The following is an 18,641-nucleotide window of genomic DNA, read 5'->3' on the forward strand; positions in this document are numbered from 1 at the left end:
TGCCACATATTTCTGATATCTCATGCAACTAAAAAAACAAAATTCACAAACTATGGTCTGTAGTCATTATCAGAGGAATAAATGTCATTCTTTGAAATCCATTTTTGCAAGAGCTTTAGATCCTCTACATAGAAAACCCTAAAGACTCCACCAGAAAATTACTATAACTAATCAAGGAATACAGTAAAGTTGCAGGATATAAAATCAACACACAGAAATCCCTTGAATTCCTATACACTAATAATGAGAAAATAGAAAGAGAAATTCAGGAAACAATTCCATTCACCATTGCAACGAAAAGAATAAAATACTTAGGAATATATCTACATAAAGAAACTAAAGACCTATATATAGAAAACTATTAAACACTGGTAAAAGAAATAAAAGAGGACACTAATAGATGGAGAAATATACCATGTTCATGGATTGGAAGAATCAATATAGTGAAAATGAGTATACTACCCAAAGCAATTTATAGATTCAATGCAATCCCTATCAAGCTACCAACGGTATTCTTCATAGAGCTAGAACAAATAATTTCACAATTTGTATGGAAATACAAAAAACCTCGAAGAGCCAAAGCTATCTTGAGAAAGAAGAATGGAACTGGAGGAATCAACCTGCCTGACTTCAGGCTCTACTACAAAGCCACAGTCATCAAGACAGTATGGTACTGGCACAAAGACATAAATATAGATCAATGGAACAAAATAGAAAGCCCAGAGATAAATCCACGCACATATGGACAACTTATCTTTGACGAAGGAGGCAAGAATATACAATGGATTAAAGACAATCTCTTTAACAAGTGGTGCTGGGAAAACTGGTCAACCACTTGTAAAAGAATGAAACTAGAGCACTTTCTAACACCATACACAAAAATAAACTCAAAATGGACCAAAGATCTAAACTTAAGACCAGAAACTATAAAACTCCTCGAGGAGAACATAGACAAAACACTCTCCGACATACATCACAGCAGGATCCTCTATGACCCACCTCCAAGAATTTTGGAAATAAAAGCAAAAATAAACAAATGGGACCTAATTAAACTTAAAAGCTTCTGCACCAGGAAACTATAGGCAAGGTGAAAAGACAGCCTTCAGAATGGGAGAAAATAATAGCAAATGAAGCAACAGAGAAACAACTAATCTCAAAAATATACAAGCAACTCCTACAGCTCAACTCCAGAAAAATAAATGACCCAATCAAAAAATGGGCCAAAGAACTAAATAGACATTTCTCCAAAGAAGACATACAGATGGCTAACAAACACATGAAAAGATGCTCAACATCACTCATTATCAGAGAAATGCAAATCAAAACCACTATGAGGTACCATTTCACGCCAGTCAGAATGGCTGCGATCCAAAAGTCTACAAGCAATAAATGCTGGAGAGGGTGTGGAGAAAAGGGAACCCTCTTACACTGCTGGTGGGAATGCAAACTAGTACGGCCACTATGGAGAACAGTGTGGAGATTCCTTAAAAAACTGGAAATAGAACTGCCTTATGATCCAGCAATCCCACTGCTGGGCATACACACCGAGGAAACCATAATTGAAAGAGACACATGTACCCCAATGTTCATCAGAGTAGTGTTTATAATAGCCAGGACATGGAAGCAACCTAGATGTCCATCAGCAGATGAATGGATAAGAAAGCGGTGGTGCATGTACACAATGGAGTATTACTCAGCCATTAAAAAGAATACATTTGAATCAGTTCTAATGAGGTGGATGAAACTGGAGCCTATTATACAGAGTGAAGTAAGCCAGAAAGAAAAACACCAATACAGTATACTAATGCATATACGTGGAATTTAGAAAGATGGTAACAATAACCCTGTATATGAGACAGCAAAAGAGACACTGATGTATAGAACAGTCTTTTGGACTCTGTGGGAGAGGGAGAGGGAGACGGTGGGATGATTCGGGAGAATGGCATTGAAATATGCATATCATATATGAAACGAGTCGCCAGTCCAGGTTCGATGCACGATACTAGATGCTTGGGGCTGGTGCACTGGGATGACCCAGAGGGATGGTATGGGGAGGCAGGAGGGAGGAGGGTTCAGGATGGGGAACACATGTATACCTGTGGCAGATTCATTTTGATATATGGCAAAACCAATACAATATTGTAAAGTTAAATAAAATAAAATTTTAAAAAATTTAAAAAATCACATATATTACAATAGTTCTACAAAATAGGGTTTAGAAGACTCACTTTGCAGATTACGAATTTGGTAGTATTCTCAAGTTCACAAGACTTGTGACAGAGCTGGAAATAGACATTTGGTCTGCATCTGTCGAGAGGCCACACTGTTCCACTCCTCCCAGCCTGAGGCAGACCTAGTGTCCTTCAGTTCTCCTGTCATCTTCCTACTCCAAACTGTATTTCAGAGGCTTCTGTTTCAAGACAGCGGTGTAGGAGGATGTCTGTTCATCTCCTCCTGCACCATAACTGCAACTAGCTGTTGAACAACTATCAACAGGAGGACGCTGGAACACACCAAAAATGATACCCCACGTTCAAAGAAAAAGTGGAAGTCGCAACAAGATAATAGGAGGGGTACAATCACAATGAATTCAAATCCCATACCCTCTGAGTAGGTAACTGGAGAACAAAAATACCAAAGAAGTTCTCCCACGATTGTGAAAGCTCTGCACCACACATCAAGGAATGCAGCCTGCGGTTCTGACAAAGGGACTTGGAATTCCCTGGTTATCTGACCTTCAAGGGCAGTGGGATTTGATTATAGGACTCCCACAGAAGTAGGGGAAACAGACACACCACTCTTGGAGGGCACAAACAAATCTCGCATGCAGCAAGATCCAGAGAAAAGGAGCATTTACTCCACAGGAGACTGAATCAAACCTACCTCCAAGTGTTCGAAAGTCTCCTGTGGATTCATGGGTCAGCTGGGGCTCAACACAGGGATGGGGGCACTGGCAGAAGCAGTCCTAGAGGTCCTCCTTGGCATAAGCCTTCCTACAGGTCAGCATTAACTCTGCCATAGAGACCACAGACCCATAATTCAAAGAGAGACAAGCACTCTAATGTTCACTGCAGGACTGTTTACAGCTGTTTACAACAACCAGCACGTGGAAGAAACGTAGATCTACATCAACAGATGCAAGTATAAAGAAGCTGTGGAAGGCACATGCAATGGAATATTGTTTTTGTTATTTTGTCACTAAGTTGTATGTGATTCTTCTGAGACCCCAAGGACTGTAGCTCACCAGAATGCTCTGTCCTTGGGATTTCCCAGGTAAAAATACTGGGGTGTGTTGCCATTTCCTTCTTCAGGGAGTCTTCCTGACCCAGAGAGAGAAATCACGGTTCCTACATTGGCAGGCAGATTATTTACCATTGACCCACGAGGGTAACCCAGTGGAATATTACTCAGTCATAAAAATGAACAAAATTGTGTCATTGTTAGAGAGATGGATGGACCTAGAGAGTGTTATACTGAGAAGGAAGTCAGAAAGAGAAAAACAAAGATTGAAAATTAATGTATATATATGGGATCGAGAAGAATGGCATAGGTGACCCTATTTGCAAAGCAGAAATAAAGACAGTGATATAGAGAACTAATGTATGGTACCAAGGGAGAAAGGGTTAGGGTGGGAGGAATTAGAATATTGGGATTGACTCATACACACTATTGATACTATGTATAAACTAGACAACTGTTGGGAATATACTGTATAGCACAGGGAACTCTCCTTAATTCACTGGGATGCCCTCAATGCGAGGGAAATCCAAAGTGAGAGGATATATGTATATGTATGTCCGATTATTTTTAGCATGGAATAGAAGCTAACACAACATTGTAAAGCAACATACTGCAAGAAATATTTGCTGCCATTGACTCGAAACAGTGACTGTAAATGTACTTTTATTTAAACATTCCATGGTTTTCCAAAGAACAATGCAAAGTAAATCAGATTTTTCCTTCATAGGCTGTTATTTCACACAGTGTTTTTATATGTTAACATGTATCTTTCAAAATGTAAATGTCATACAAAGGAAACTAGGATTAATAACTTTTTAAATTTCTCTTCTTTACTGTAATTGTTTTTACTTTCCTAGTTAGTATGGGAGAGCAAAACATGCCATCTCAAACTGTCTCTTTTGATACACAGATTATTCTAACTGAAAACAATCAAGGCCAAAATACTCAGAAAGGAACCTGACCTTTGGCCTAACTGCTGAAAGAACTTAGGCAAAGGTCCTGTTCCCTGAAGAGAACTATGACCAGAGATAGCTGCAAAGATTATAGGCAAGGTGTGGTGGCGAAATCTTGGCAGGGCCTAGAGATGAGAGTCCACTCTGTGGCCCGGGGTCTCTGCCTGGCACAGAAAACATTCATTTACCAACATTGCCTTTCCCATCTCCATGTGAACTTCCTTCTTATTCTTTCAGGTCCTAAAGAACTACCATTAAAATTTTCTTTTCTCTTTGGCTCTGGGCTTTGGCCATGTTGATGAGCTATTCAGTTTTCCTGGGTCTCTCTCATGTCTATGTGTTATTATACATTTATTTTATCCTATTAATCTGTCTCACATCAGTTTAATTCTTCGACCACCTGCAAAAACCTGCAGAAGGGCAGAGGGAAGTATCATGCTCCTCCATATTAGCTACATCTCACATATTTCTCTCTGTGATCAAAATCCCTAATGAGGTATTCAGTAACAAACTAATGGCTATGAATATCATTAAGGATTTTACTTATATTGATATAATTACATATTTATTTATGATATTCTAATTTTTATTTATTTATTTACTGAGCATTACCCCGCCCAATAGAGCAAGAGCCAGGTTTCCTCATAGGCAGTACCTCCCATCAGCAAGCTTCCACAAGCCTCTTCATCTCAATCTTCAGAGGGCAGACAGAAGAACTACAATGCCCTATTCTCTAGAATGAAAACCACAGTCACACAAAGCTAACCTAAATGATCACATGGATCACACCTTTGTGTAACTCAAAAGCTACGGGCCAGGCTTTGCATGGCCACCCAAGGTGGATGGCTCATGGTGGAGAATTCTAACAAAATGCAGTCCACTGGAGAGGAGAATAGCAAACCACTTCACTATCCTTGCCTTGAGAACCCCATGAACATCATGAAAAGGCAAAAAGATATGATACCAGGAGATCATACCAGGGGGAGATACCTGCGCACCCCAGGTCAGTAGGTGTCTAATATGCTATTGGGGAAGAGGCCAGAAATAGCTCCAGAAAGAATGAAGAGACTGGGCCAAATCAAAACGACGCTTAGTTGTGGATGTGTCTGGTGTTAAAAGTAAAGTCTGATGCTGTAAAGAATAGTACTGCATAGGAACCTTGAATGTTAGGTCCATGAATCAATGGAAATTGGTCAAGCAGGACATGGCAAGAGTGACCATCAACATTTTAGAAATCACACAACTAACATGGACAGGAATGGGTGAATTTAATTGAGATTACCATTGTATCTGTGGGCAACAATCCATTAGAAGAAATGGAGTATATCATAGTCAAAAAAAGAGTGCAAACTGCAGGTACTGGGTGCAGTGTCTATAAGGACAGAATGATCTTGGTTCATTTCTAAGGCAAAGCATTCAGCATCACAGTAATCCAAGCCTATGCTCCAACCACTGATGCCAAAGAAGCTAGAGTCCAGTGGTGCTATGAAGATGTACATCACAGCCTAGAACTAACAATCCCTAAAAAATGTCCTTTTCATAATAGGGGAATGGAATGGAAAAGTAGGAACTAAAGGAATAACTTGCAGCTGAAGATGGAGAAGCTCTATATAGTCTACATAAACATGACCCGGAGCTCACTCTGGCTCAGATCATAAGTTCCTTACTGCAAAATACAGACTTACATTGAAGAAAGTAGAGAAAAGCACTAGGCCATTGAAATATGACCTAAATCAAGTTCCTTATGATTATACAGTGGAGGTGAGGAATAGTTTCAAGGGATATGATCTGGTAGGAAGACTGCCTGAAAAACTAAATATGAAGGTTCAGAACAAGGTATAGGTGGTAACCAAAATCATCCACAAGAAAAAGAAATGAAAAACGCTAAATGGTTGTCTGAGGAGGCCTTATGAATACCTGACAACAAAGGGAAGCAAAAGGCAAAGGAAAGGTGTACCAATCTGAATGCAGATTTCCAAAGAGCAGCAAGGAGTAATAAGAAAGCATTTTCAAGTGAACAATGCAGAGAAATAGAGGGGAAAAATAGAATGGGAAAGACTAGAGTTCTCTTCAAGAAAATTAGAGATACCAAGAGAACATTTCATGCAAAGATGGGCACAATAAAGGACAGAAACTATAGGGACACAACAGAAGCAAAAAATTTTAAGAAGTGGTGGCAAGGATATACAGAAGGACTGTTCAACAAAGGTCTTTATGACCCAGATAACAGTGATGTTGTGATCACTCACTTAGAGCCAGATATCCAGGAGTGTGAAGTCAAGTGGGCCTTAGCAAACATTCCTAAGAACAAAGCTAGTAGAGGTGACGGAATTTCAGCTGAGCTATTTCAAACCCTAGATGATGATGTTGTTAAAGTACTGCACTCAATATGCCAGCAAATTTTGACCACTCAGCAGAGGACACAGGACTGGAAAAGGTAAGCTTTCATTTCAATCCCAAAGAAATGCAATGCCAACGAATGTTCAAACTATCATATAATGGCGCTCATTTCACATGCTAGCAAGGGAATGCTCAAAATCCTTCGAGCTACGCTTCAACAGTATCTGAAAAGAGAACTTCAATATGTACAAGCTGGATTCAGAAAAGGCAGAAGAATGAGATATCAAATTGGTAATCTCCATTGGGTCATAGGCAAAGCAAGTGAATTCCAGAAAAACTTCTACTTGTTTGATTATGCAAAAGCCTTTGCCTGTGTGTATCACAGGAAACTGCAAAATTATTAAAGAGTTGGGAATACCCGACCACCTTTCCTGCCTTCTGAGAAACTGGTGTACAGGTCAAGAAGCAACAGTTAGAAGTGGACAAGGAACAACAGACAGGTTCAAAATTGGGATATGGGTACATTAGGTTGCATATTGTCACCCTGATTATTTAAGTTATATGCACAGTACATCATGAAAATTCCCGGATGGATGAACACAAGCTGGAATCAAATTGCCGGGAGAAATATCAATACCTTCAGACATGCATATGATACCACCCTTATGGCATAAAGTGAAGTGGAACTAAAGAGACTCTTGATGAGAGTGAAAGAAGAGAATGAAAAAGCTAGCTTAAAACTCAACATTCAAGAAACTAAGATCATGGCATCTGGTCCCAACACTTCATGGCAAACAGATGAGGAAAAACTAGAAACAATGGAAGATTTAATTTTCTTCTCCAAAATCACTGTGGATGGTGGATGCAGCCATGTCGGTGGTGGTCGTGGTTTAGTGACTAAGTCGTGTCCGATTCTTGTGACCCCATGGGCTGTAGCCTCCCAACCTCTTCTGTTCATGAGATTCTGTAGGCATGAATACTGAAGTGGGTTGCCATTTCCTTCTCCAGGGGATCTATCTGACCCAGGAATTGACCCCAGATCTCCTGCACTGCAGGCACATTCTTTACCAACTGAGCTATGAGGGAAGCCCCAAATTAAAAGATGCCATGAAATTAAAAGACGCTGTTTCCTTGAAAGAGAAGCTATGACAAACGTAGATCACATAATACACAGCAGAGACATCACATTAGTAAAAGAGGTGTGACTAGTCAAAGCTATGATTTTCCCAGGGATCATGTGTGGATGTGAGCGCTGGACCGTAAAGAAGGCTCAGCGCTGACAAATTGATGCTGTTGAATTGTGGTGCTGGAGAAGACTCTTGAGAGTCCCCTGGACAGAAAGGGGACCAAACCAGTCATTTCTGAAGGGAATCAATGCTGAATATTCATGGGAATATCTGATGCTGAAGTTGAAGCTCCAAACTTTTGGCCACCTGATGGGAAGAGCTGATTCATTGGTAAAGACCCTGATGTTGGGAAAGATTGAAGGGAAAAAGAAAAGGAGGCAGCAGAGGATGAGATGGTTGGATGGCATTACTAATTGGATGGATAAGAGTCTGAGCCAATTCCAAGAGTTTGTGAAGAATAGGGAGCCTGGCGTGCTAAGGAGCATGGGGTCACAGTCAGAGATGACTGAGCAACTGAACAAAAGCAACAACACAGAACTGCAAAACAACAAAAGTAAAATATATTCTAAGCAATGGACAATAGGTAATAACACCATATTGATATTAGTTGCTCAGTTTTAATAAACCAACTTGTATCAGTTGAACCATTCCAAGATGTTAATAACAGAAGATGCTAAGTGGAGGAAGAGACTGGCTCTATAGGAACTCTGTACACTATCTGCTAAATTTTCTATAATCCTAAATCTGTTCTTTAGAAAAATAGAGAGGCTCACAAGACAAGATGTTGACCACTCATTATGAAAGAAATGCAAATCAAAGCTACAATGATGCATCACCTCATACTTGCCAGAAAGGCTATCATAAAAAAATCTAGAAACAATCAGTGCTGAAGTGGCATGGAGAAAAGAGAACCCTCTTGCACTTTGAGGGGGAATGTAAATTGATATAGCCACTATGGAGAACAGTATGGACAGTCCTTTAAAAACTAGAAATAAAACTACCCGATGACTCAGCAATCCCACTACTGGGCATACACACTGAGAAAGCCATGCGTGAAAAGATTCACGGACCGCACTGTTTATTGCAGTACTATTTACAATAGCTAGGACACGGAAGCAACCACCTCAACTTCCACTGAGAGATGAATAGATACAGAAGTTGTGGTAGATATATACAGTGGAATATTCTTCAACCATAAAAGTAACAAATTTAAGTCAGTGGCAGTGAGGTGGATGCACCTAGAGTCTGTTTCACGGAGTGAAGTAAGTCAGAAAGAGAATAAAGAGTATTGTGTATTAACACATTTATATGGAATCTAGAAAATAGCACTGATGAATCTATTTGCAGGGTAGGAATAGAGACACATGTAGAGAAAAGACATGTACACAGCAAGGGATGGAGAGAGAGGGACAAACTGAGAGTGGCTATGACATATATGCACTACCATGTGTACAAGAGAGAGCTAGTGGGGAGGTGCTCTACAACAGAGGGAGCTCAGACTGCTGTTCTGTGACAACCTGGAGGACTGAGATGGGGGTGGCGTGAGGGATGCTCATGGAGGGGATATATGCATACTTAGAGCTGCTTCATACTGTTGTACAACAGAAACTAACACACTATAAAGCAATTCTCCTCCAAATAAAATTTTTCATAAACTCTACTGATTTAAAATGTAGAAAAAATCTGGACAAGAACACATAGCCAGTACAGAGTTATATACAACAATGCCAAATGAATAAGAGACAGGAACAATGAAGAACAAAAGATAATGTAGGAATTTATCCTCGAATTAAAAATCTGAGGAAACAGGCACAGAAAGTACTCAAACGTATAAATAACTTCAGCTATCTCGTATAAAATAGATCACCATAGCAAAACCAAGAGTCTGGCCTGGAAGAATCAACAATTACTTAGACCACGTAATAGAAAATCCAGCATAAATAAAAGCAACCATACCAAAAAAAACGTACCTACAAAAAATCCTCAGAACAATGTATAGGTTCCACATAGAGGCAACAAGAAGAATTTCTTGACAGCCTTAGGACAAAGAAGTCTCAAACAGAATAGTATGTTATGTGTATTCATGAGGAGCAGATATTGTAAGACTGTTGATATTGCTTAACTCCTTTGCAGATCTACTCCAGTCAGACCAGCTGAGACCACAATCAAACATGGGCTGCTGTTTCCTGTACCCAGAATAAACCATGGAAAACTTACACAAGGAATAAAGACAAGTATTAACAAAAGCAAAAGCACAAAACTAAATAATCCCCGAGGCAAAATAAGTCTCTCATGTACTTGACCCTATGAGTGTCAACGTGAGGGAGTACTCAGAGACTGACAAGGGCTGTGCAGGCTACAAGGGAAGAAGGCAACAGGATCAGCTGGAAAAGGCTTTAAAGTGCAGCCCTTGATTCTTCCACTGTGCCCTGGGGCCATGTATCCCTACAGCCTCACTGAAGGAATCTGAGGTAGCATCTCAGAGCTCCCATGCCAAGACCATTGGGAACCAGTCTGAGTTGGATGTGGCAGCATGGCCCAGACGTCATGAAATAACCAGCACAAACTTTGTTAGTGCATGACAACTGGCCCTTTTAAGTGATCACCTTAATAGACTATCATGCAGGGACTAAAAGAGAAAATTGAGTACCCCAAAAATTATACCAAAGGACAGAAATTCACCTCAGAACTTTCGAGCAATGCGCCTGCAGTCGACTAAGAGCCCAAAGTGAGAACGGTCAGGCTAAGGAGCCCCTTCACTTACTCTGCTGGGATGGTGTGGGGCATGGTGGGGGACAGGGGTGGATTCATACCAGAAAGGGAAGGATTTCCAGGCCCTGCCAGCAGTCAATATGTAGATCCTGAGTGAGATGTGAGGGGTTCCACACCACAGAAGGTAGTCTCCCATCCTTCCCTCTCAGCTCATCTTACCTGCAGCAGCCATTTCCTGGAAGCCTCAGGCAGAAAGGTCCAGAGGAGATGTATGTGCACTTCTCAGCAGAAGTCTCGGGACTTGATGTCTTCGATGGGAGGCCTTGGCCTCAGGTCAGCAGATGGGACGTAGCACACCACCTACAGGGGTCAAGGGAAGACACGGAGAGTGGACAGAGCATCACTCAGCCCAGAAGACGGGGCCCGAAAGTGCCCTCACTGACATTCTCAGAAGCTCCAGGAAGCCCGTTCGGCCAGGCCAGAAACAATTCCTGCTGGGGTGCTGATGGAACCTAGAGCCTGGGAGGGAGGCCCGTAGACTCTGCTCGGTACAGGGAAGGTCTCAGGATCCGCGACAATTCAAGGAAAAGTGCACATGCCAATCCTCTGGGAAGGTCCCCCGGAACCCCGCCCGCCCTGGCCCCGCCTCTGCTGTTCGCCTGGAACACAGATCCACATGACCGGAAGTGACGACAACGCACCACGCTGAGGCTGCGAAGCCATCTTTGAGAGCTGCTGCCGTCTTAGAGAACTGCCGTCTTAGAGAACTGCCGTGTAGGGTGCCCAAACGGAGGACTCCCAGGTCTCAACAGGGGTCTGAGTGTGAGGTGACGTGAGTTACAAGTGTGGGACACACGTCCAGCACGCCCAAGCCTTTCCCTCTGAAAAGAGGGGGCCGGACAACCCCCGGCCACTCTGCCCCTGCTCTCCCCTGGAGAATTCGGGCCTGCATCTTAAGCCCCAAGTCCATCCACTTCACCCAGGTGGTCTCCGAGAGGAAGGCTTCAGTCCGGGGCTGGTGGACTCCAGTTCTGCTCATTAGAGGGAAAGCCCCGAGCCCTGTAGCTAAAGGAGGGACCGTCGGGGAGTACTGAGGGTCTCCACACCCTAGAACAGCAGCCACGTGAAACCCCCACCCCCCGAACTTGGCCTCAGAGCATCCGGGTAGGATCTGGGCAGCTCTAACGGCTGCAGGTCACCCTCATTGCAATCTCGGATGCGGGACACTGAGGGAGGAGGGCACCTCGGTCCGAGGGATTGGTAGCTGGTCAGTACAGGGAGGATGTCAGGGCTCAAGAGGAGCCAGGGTGAGGACCATCCTCGCGGACACACGGGCGAATCAGGACCCTCCTCTGTAGTCAGTGCTTACTCCAGGCCAAGCACAGGGAAGGGAGGCTGCGGTCTGAGTGGGGAGGTTAGAGCTTGCATACAGAAGGGCGGGTCCCGGGACCCTTAGGTGGGAGGCTGAGCACTCCCTCCTCTCCTTCTCCAGAGTCACAGGGAAGGTGGCAGCATCAGCCTTCAGAGCAGAAGAGGGATCGGGGCGGGTGCTAGGGAGTCATTCCCCATTTTTCATCCTAACTATGAATGTGAACTGAAAGGACATGCCTCCCCTGCCAGCCCTCACAGGCCCCCCTCTAACGCCCAGGCAGGGATGTCTGGCTGTGCCCCAGGGCTCACTCTCACTTGTTCCTCAGGGGTCTCAGGGAACAGCCTGACTAGGAGAACAGGAGACTTGTGGGTCCTAGAGCAGTGGACTGAAGGCCACCTACGAAGCAGACTTGGTTTAAACCGGGGACGACCCTCTCTGGTGTAGGTGCTAACATTTCTTTTTCTTTCCTCAAGGCCACTCAAAGCCTGCCTTCGTAACTGCACGCCCGCCTGCAGTCCCTGACCTGTGTCATCATGCCTCGGAAGCACAAAAACAAGCAACATGCCCATGGGAAACGCCACCAGGTCCAGGGGGACACTCAGGAGGCCCATGCCAGTGCTGCTGCAGCCCCAGGAGAGGAGTGCCCATCCTCCCCCTCTTCTGCCCCTCAGGGTTCTCCCCCGAGCTCCCCTGCTGCTGGCGATGGCCAGGAGCTTCAGGGAGCCATGGCCCCTAGCTCTCCTGTTGCAGAGGCTTCCTGGGCAGGATCTGAGGAAGGTGCCCAGGGCCCCGAGGAGGAAAGTGCAGATGCCGCCCGGGCAGCCCTGCTCGCTCGGAGCATTCGCAAAGATCCTCTGATGAGGAAGGCCAGCTTGGTGATGGATTTCCTGCTGGAGAGGTACACCAAGAAGGAGCCCATCACACAGAACGGCATGCTGAATGTCATCGGCAGGAAGTACAAGCAGCACTTGCCTGAGATCCTGAGCAGAGCCTCTGAGCGAGTGGAGCTGGTGTTTGGCCTGGAGCTGAAGGAAGTCGACTGCAGCAGGAACATCTACACCCTCGTCAACAAGTTCAGTCTCGGGGTTGAGGAAGGTTCAAGTGATGAGGAGGAGCTGCCTAAGTCTGGTCTCCTCATGGCGCTCCTGGGCATCATCTTTACGAAGGGTAACCGCGCCAGTGAGGAGGAGATCTGGGATTTCCTCAATGTGTTGGGGATCCATGCTGGGAAGAAGCACTCCATCTTTGGGGAGCCCAGAAAGCTCATCACCAAAGATCTGGTGCAGAAGGGGTACCTCATCTACCGCCGGGTGCCCAATAGTGATCCTCCGGGCTATGAGTTCCTGTGGGGCCCGCGAGCTTATGCTGAGACCACTAAGATGAAGGTGTTGGAAGTTCTGGCCAAGATCCAGGATAAGGTCCCGAGTTCCTTCCCAGACCTCTATGATGAGGCTCTGAGAGATCAGGTGGAGAGAGCAGCACTGAGAGGCGCGGCCAGGGCTCCAACAATGGCTGAAGCCAGTGCCCCTACCCGGGCCAAGTCCTACAGCTCCTCCCATATCTAGAGAGGGATCAGGGCACTTTGTTCCCTTCGTGTTGGAAGAGAACAGTCCACCTCTTAAATAGTTCAGGGTAGTAGGGGTGGGGGGAACAAAACCCATATGTTCTTCACAGTTTTAAGTAGTAAGGGAGTTTAGGTGCAGGTTTAACAAAATATACATATTTTCTTTTTATCCATATGAATAATATCTAGTCAAAAATAGATGATTTAGGTAGGGAGGTAGAGGCTTTTTGTATTTTTAAATGTCACTACTCTTCATAAGGCTTATTATGCTTCAGAATATCGGTTAATTAATGTCATGGATGTCATGTTTACTGCTGTTAGGTTTAAGACTAGGAGTTCATTGTAAACAAGTTGAAAAGACTTCAGTGTTTTCCTTATGGTCCAGAACAAGGTAACATAACATTGGAGTAGAATTTTACTTGGAAATGTGTAAGAATCTTAGAGATAAGTATTTGGGAATCACAAAGCTTTCAGAGTAAACGCTGGTTTATTCTTTGTCTTCTTATCTGTCCTCTTTTTTCCTTGTAAAAGTTAATAACATGGACTTAGATTTGTTTAGCTTATTCAAACTGTATGACATTTAAATCATAATAAAAGAGAGTCTTTGCTCATTATTCCTTTTTTCTCCCAAATTAATTGACCATCTTGTGTTTAGAAGGCTTTTTTATAGTACTGGGTTGATAAAAAAATGAAGCCCAAGCCACTGCCCATGGAATTTTGAGTCTAGCAGCAGGGACCATATAAGGAAGGTGGTGAGCTAACTCTAAGGAATAAACAAATCATAAATTTAAATGGGGGAGGTGTGGAAGAGGAGGTTCCAGATGAGAGCAAGGAAGGCGAAGTTACCTGATTAAGGTGGCATTGGGTCTTGGGAAAAGTCTAGTTCCTCGGTGGGAGGTCCTGTTCAGTCCAGATGCATGATGGGCTAGATGAAGCTGTGGGAGTGATGCCAGACACTCATATGATGGTTCTCAGAGGTGAGGCTGTAAACCTGGAATATATCTAAACCATATATTCACCATTATTTGGGGATATCCGAAAACCATAGGGAATGGAAGGGGCCCTGTGCACTTGAGCCAGGGCAAGTGAACACTCACACTATGTGTTTTCATCAAAAGCTGTCCAGAGAGTTTCTGAGAAATAAAGGTGATACCCATTGAAGTGAGATGCCAAGACGTCACTGGACTGTCTCTCTTTTTCTGGGATGGGAGCACCAGAACTTGCTCTGTTAAACAGTTTAATTAGGTTATGTTTAGTGTAATTTGGCAAACTTTAAGGGAGGGCTCAATTTTTACTGTCAGTGGGATTGAATTAGGGGTGGTTTGGACAAAAAAAAAAGCATCTGAGAGGGAAGTTGCTGGTCCTTGAGACAAACGAACTTGTCCTTGCATCCATGTGGAGAAGATAACCCCAAACACCTATTAAAACACGTGCTCAAATAGGGAAATACTGCTTAGTTTTACTTGCTTGGGAGCATTAGTGCTGATGTCGATTTGATTATTGTTTGGACTTGCATATTCTCTAGTATAGCCTGGAAATAAAATTATGTGATGGAAGTTTGTTATCATTCGGGGTCAAAATCACCTTCGTAAAAACGGCTATTCATTCAAAGTACCAAAGCTTGCCTCATACTGTGCCAGGTGATTTACATACATCACACATGTCTGTGGTCCTACACTATAGACTCTTTCAAACACAATTTGCAGATAAAGAAGCTGGAATAAAGAAGCTCAGACTCAAAGCTCATAAATGATAGGAGCTGGACTGAACCCTGGCACTGAATTCCTCCAGAGCCCATACTGTGCCACTCCTCCAGGATTAGGCTAACCTTGGGTCACTTCCTCTTTCTGAACATTAGTCCAAAAGGTATTTCACATGTGAAATAGCAGAATTTCATACCCCAAACACAGTTTTGGAATAAAAAGCCCCAGAAATAAGTAACAAAAAATGAAAATAAAAGTGAAGTACGAATAAGGAAGGAGACTGCATTCAGTGACAATTTATCTACATAGGAAATGTCAGTAAACTGCAATAGATCAGGGATGCAGAAAATCATTTAATTCAGCCCCTTCCTTTCAGAGAGTAAATCTGTTAAGAGTGAAGGTTCTACAAGAGGCTGTGTCTGGTCAGTGAAGAGAAGGAAGAGATCAGCGTGTTTTCTCTGATAGCACACCACCTATGCTGGGGCCCCTCCCGGACTGTAGCCTCCCTATCACTCCTGGGACTCAGTCCACTCTCTGTGAGATTTGTTGCAGGCAGACTAAGACTTTTCAAAGACGTGGCTTTTACCAAGAACTCTTTCATAGAAGAGACAGGAGTCAAGGTAAAGACAGATGAATGAGGAACTGAAGTCACAGAGAGACTGGCCTGTGTCGGCTCTCAGAAGGCCAAGAGAGGGTTGCCAGGCTGCATGTTCCCTCACTTCTTTTCAGGGCTTGCAAGGACATGGTCTTTGGTCTACATGGGTCACCTTGGGTTGAAAGAAAGAGGAAATCCAGAGTCCCCCAGGAGTCAAGGTGAGGTACCTGAGTGAGGGCATACCCCTACACTGAACACAGAGAGCCCCAAGAAGCCTGAATCCTGATGTCATCCCTGAAGGCACAGGTAAGAGTAGCCTCATGTGGCATTCCCAGACTTTCCCTCTCTGGCACCACAGGGAGTGAGGACCTTGGCCTGAGGAGAGCTCCCTTATGTAAACAGAGAAAGGAGCCCCAAATGCTTCCAGGAGTCCAGCTTTGGACTTACAAAACCCCCTGATCTCAGAACTCTGAGGAAACCACACAGAACCCTGCCCTTCCTGGCATCCCTGGGATACCTGCTTATTGTTGACATGACATGCCCATTTCCTTCTGTGATGTCACAAGAGGGGTTGGGACATGGTCCAAGGGGTATAGCCTAGGGCCAGCAGTGGGATTATTTCCAGGTTTCCAGAAACCAACTGAATACCCTGAAGACGAAGGGAACCACACAGCCCATAACCATATGATTCATCTCATCCACCCTCGCCTCAGAAAACCAAGGACAGCTATGGACGGATGAGGAGAATCTTACTTTCTCCTAGGGGTCTCACAGGGATGCTTGCCCTACTGTAAGAAAGTATTGTAGTAGAGGGGGTGGACCTAAGTGGAAGGGAGTGTAGAATTTCAGGCCACAACAGAGGTCAAAGCAAGGACTGAGGGATCATCTACCAATAAAAAGAAGTGATAATGAAACCAGCCCTGTTCGTTATAGCCCTTGAAGAACCAGGGCAGAGCTATCAAGCTGAAGTTCCATCAACATTTATTTACACCAGGTGTGTAGGAGGTGAACCCCTTAGTATGAAGGTGCAAATACTATTCCAAGAAAGGGGTGGGGACACCAGGCCCTATGGGGAACCAAAGGAAGCTCTCTTAATTCGTGTTGAGGACTCCAGAGGCCAGGACAGAAAACTTCCCACTTAGCACTCAGTACTGGGTGATAACTACTGACTGGGGTGATAAGCTGAGGACCTCTTCACTTCTCAGAAATCCCAGGGAAATTTGTGATGACAAATACAGGACAGCAGAGGGAATGGGTCTTATGACTGGCCACTAGTTGGGTGGTGGGTCTTGAATGTGAAATAACAGATGCCTCTGTGTAGGAGACTACCAGCCCCTTCTGTCACCCCAGCGTGCCTGAGGCAGGGGTAGCAGGATGGAGCCTAAAGATCACTCTAATTTCCTTCAATATGTTTCCCAAAGGACAGCTGATTAGGAGAATAGGAACCCTGGGGGTTTTCAGAACAGTGCCCCCCAAAAAACCACAAATGTAGCCTTCATGATAACCAAGGTGGTATTTCCCTTTTGCCAATGCACACTCAACCTTCATCTTCCTGTGGGCCCTTATCACCTGCCCTCCTACTCACACTTGTAATCATTGTCCCCCAGGCAGGCATCATGCCTCAGGGTCAGAATCATAAGCTCTGCATCCATGAGAAACGCCACCAGGCCCAATATGAGCCCCAGAGTCACAGGGGAGTTTCAGCCCGCTGCAGTAATGGAAGAGCTTCCCTCTACTTCTTCTCTTTTAGAAGATAATTCACAGAGCTCATCAGCTACTGGGTCAAATAGCACTTCCCAGGGGTCTTGGAAGCCCCATCTACTACCAGCACTTTTTCAACTACTTCTGACACAACATCTGATGAAAAGATACCAGTCAAAATGAGGAAGATCCACGTTCCTCCAATGTCTCATCTTCTACTTAGAACACCTACAGTGATACTCTGAACAGCATGACAAGTTTGTTGGAAGAGTTCCTTCTGCATAAATATAAAATGAAGCAGCCCATCATGAGGAAACCATACTGAAGATTATCCACCCAAAATACCATAACCGATTTGCCGAGATTCTCAAGAGAGCCTCTGAACACATCGAGGCTGTCTTTGCAGTTGACTTGAAGGAAGTTGATTCAACCATCCACTCCTATGACCTTGTTAGCAAACTGAACCTGCCCAACAATGGGAGAGTGTAGGATGGTAGGGGCTTACCTAAGACCAGTCTCTTGATGACAGTTCTGGGTTTGATCGTCGTGAAGGGCAACTGTGCTGCTAAGGAAGACATCTGGAGATTCTTGAATATGATGCGAGTATATGCTGGGAGAAAACACTTCATCTACGGAGAGCCCAGGAAGCTCATCACCAAAGACTTTGTGACGATGAAGTACCTGGAGTACCGCCAGGTTGCCAACAGTGATCCTCCACGTTAGGAGTTCCTGGGGGCCCACGAGCCCATGCGGAAACCAGTGAAATCAAAGTTCTTGGAGTTTTTGGCAAAAGTCAATGATATAGTCCCCAGTGCCTTCTCATCACAATATGAAGAAGTTTTGTGAGATGAGGAGGAGAGAGCTCGAGCCACAGTTCCAGCCAGGCCTGGCACGGACTCTCACTTCCAGACATGTTCCACGGCCATGTCCAGCAGCTTCTCCCACCCCTACTGAAGACCAAGACTTTTAAAAAATCATCCAGATAAGAAAATTTGACATCAAAAATAGGACTTTTTGCCAAAATGGGAAGCAATCCCACAATAACACTGCTGGGACAATGAATGAAAAAAATATAAAATGAAAAAAATTTCAAAACATGATCAACCATGATTGTTCTCCATCTTTTCTGTCTTCTGTTTGTCAATTTAAATAATTTATACCTTCATATGCTTCTTCAAAATGCAGGAAGTATTACACCTTAACAAGTTTGACCTCTTACTGTCTTCATTTATTTTTTGAGTGTCTGCTCTTTGAAAGGCTCTATGCTAGTTCTGGTGAGGCTAAGATAAGACTAGGCCTATGCCTAGACAACTTTTGAAACAAGTAGCTTGCAA

At 44.0% G+C, this 18,641-nt stretch overlaps 1 protein-coding gene and 1 pseudogene across 1 annotated transcript; both read left to right on the forward strand.

The window, feature by feature from the left end:
• Positions 1 to 12,277: 12,277 nt before the first annotated feature.
• On the forward strand, positions 12,278 to 13,309 carry LOC113889301 (melanoma-associated antigen B17-like). Its single transcript, XM_027536013.1, has one exon. It carries the CDS (start codon positions 12,278 to 12,280, stop codon positions 13,307 to 13,309), a length of 1,032 nt encoding a protein of 343 aa, XP_027391814.1.
• Positions 13,310 to 17,222: 3,913 nt separating this feature from the next.
• On the forward strand, positions 17,223 to 18,261 carry LOC113889302 (annotated as a pseudogene).
• Positions 18,262 to 18,641: the final 380 nt, after the last annotated feature.

Source organism: Bos indicus x Bos taurus, unplaced genomic scaffold (genome assembly GCF_003369695.1).
Source record: "Bos indicus x Bos taurus breed Angus x Brahman F1 hybrid unplaced genomic scaffold, Bos_hybrid_MaternalHap_v2.0 tig00011713_arrow_arrow_obj, whole genome shotgun sequence".
In the NCBI taxonomy this organism is placed as follows: Eukaryota; Metazoa; Chordata; class Mammalia; order Artiodactyla; family Bovidae; genus Bos; species Bos indicus x Bos taurus.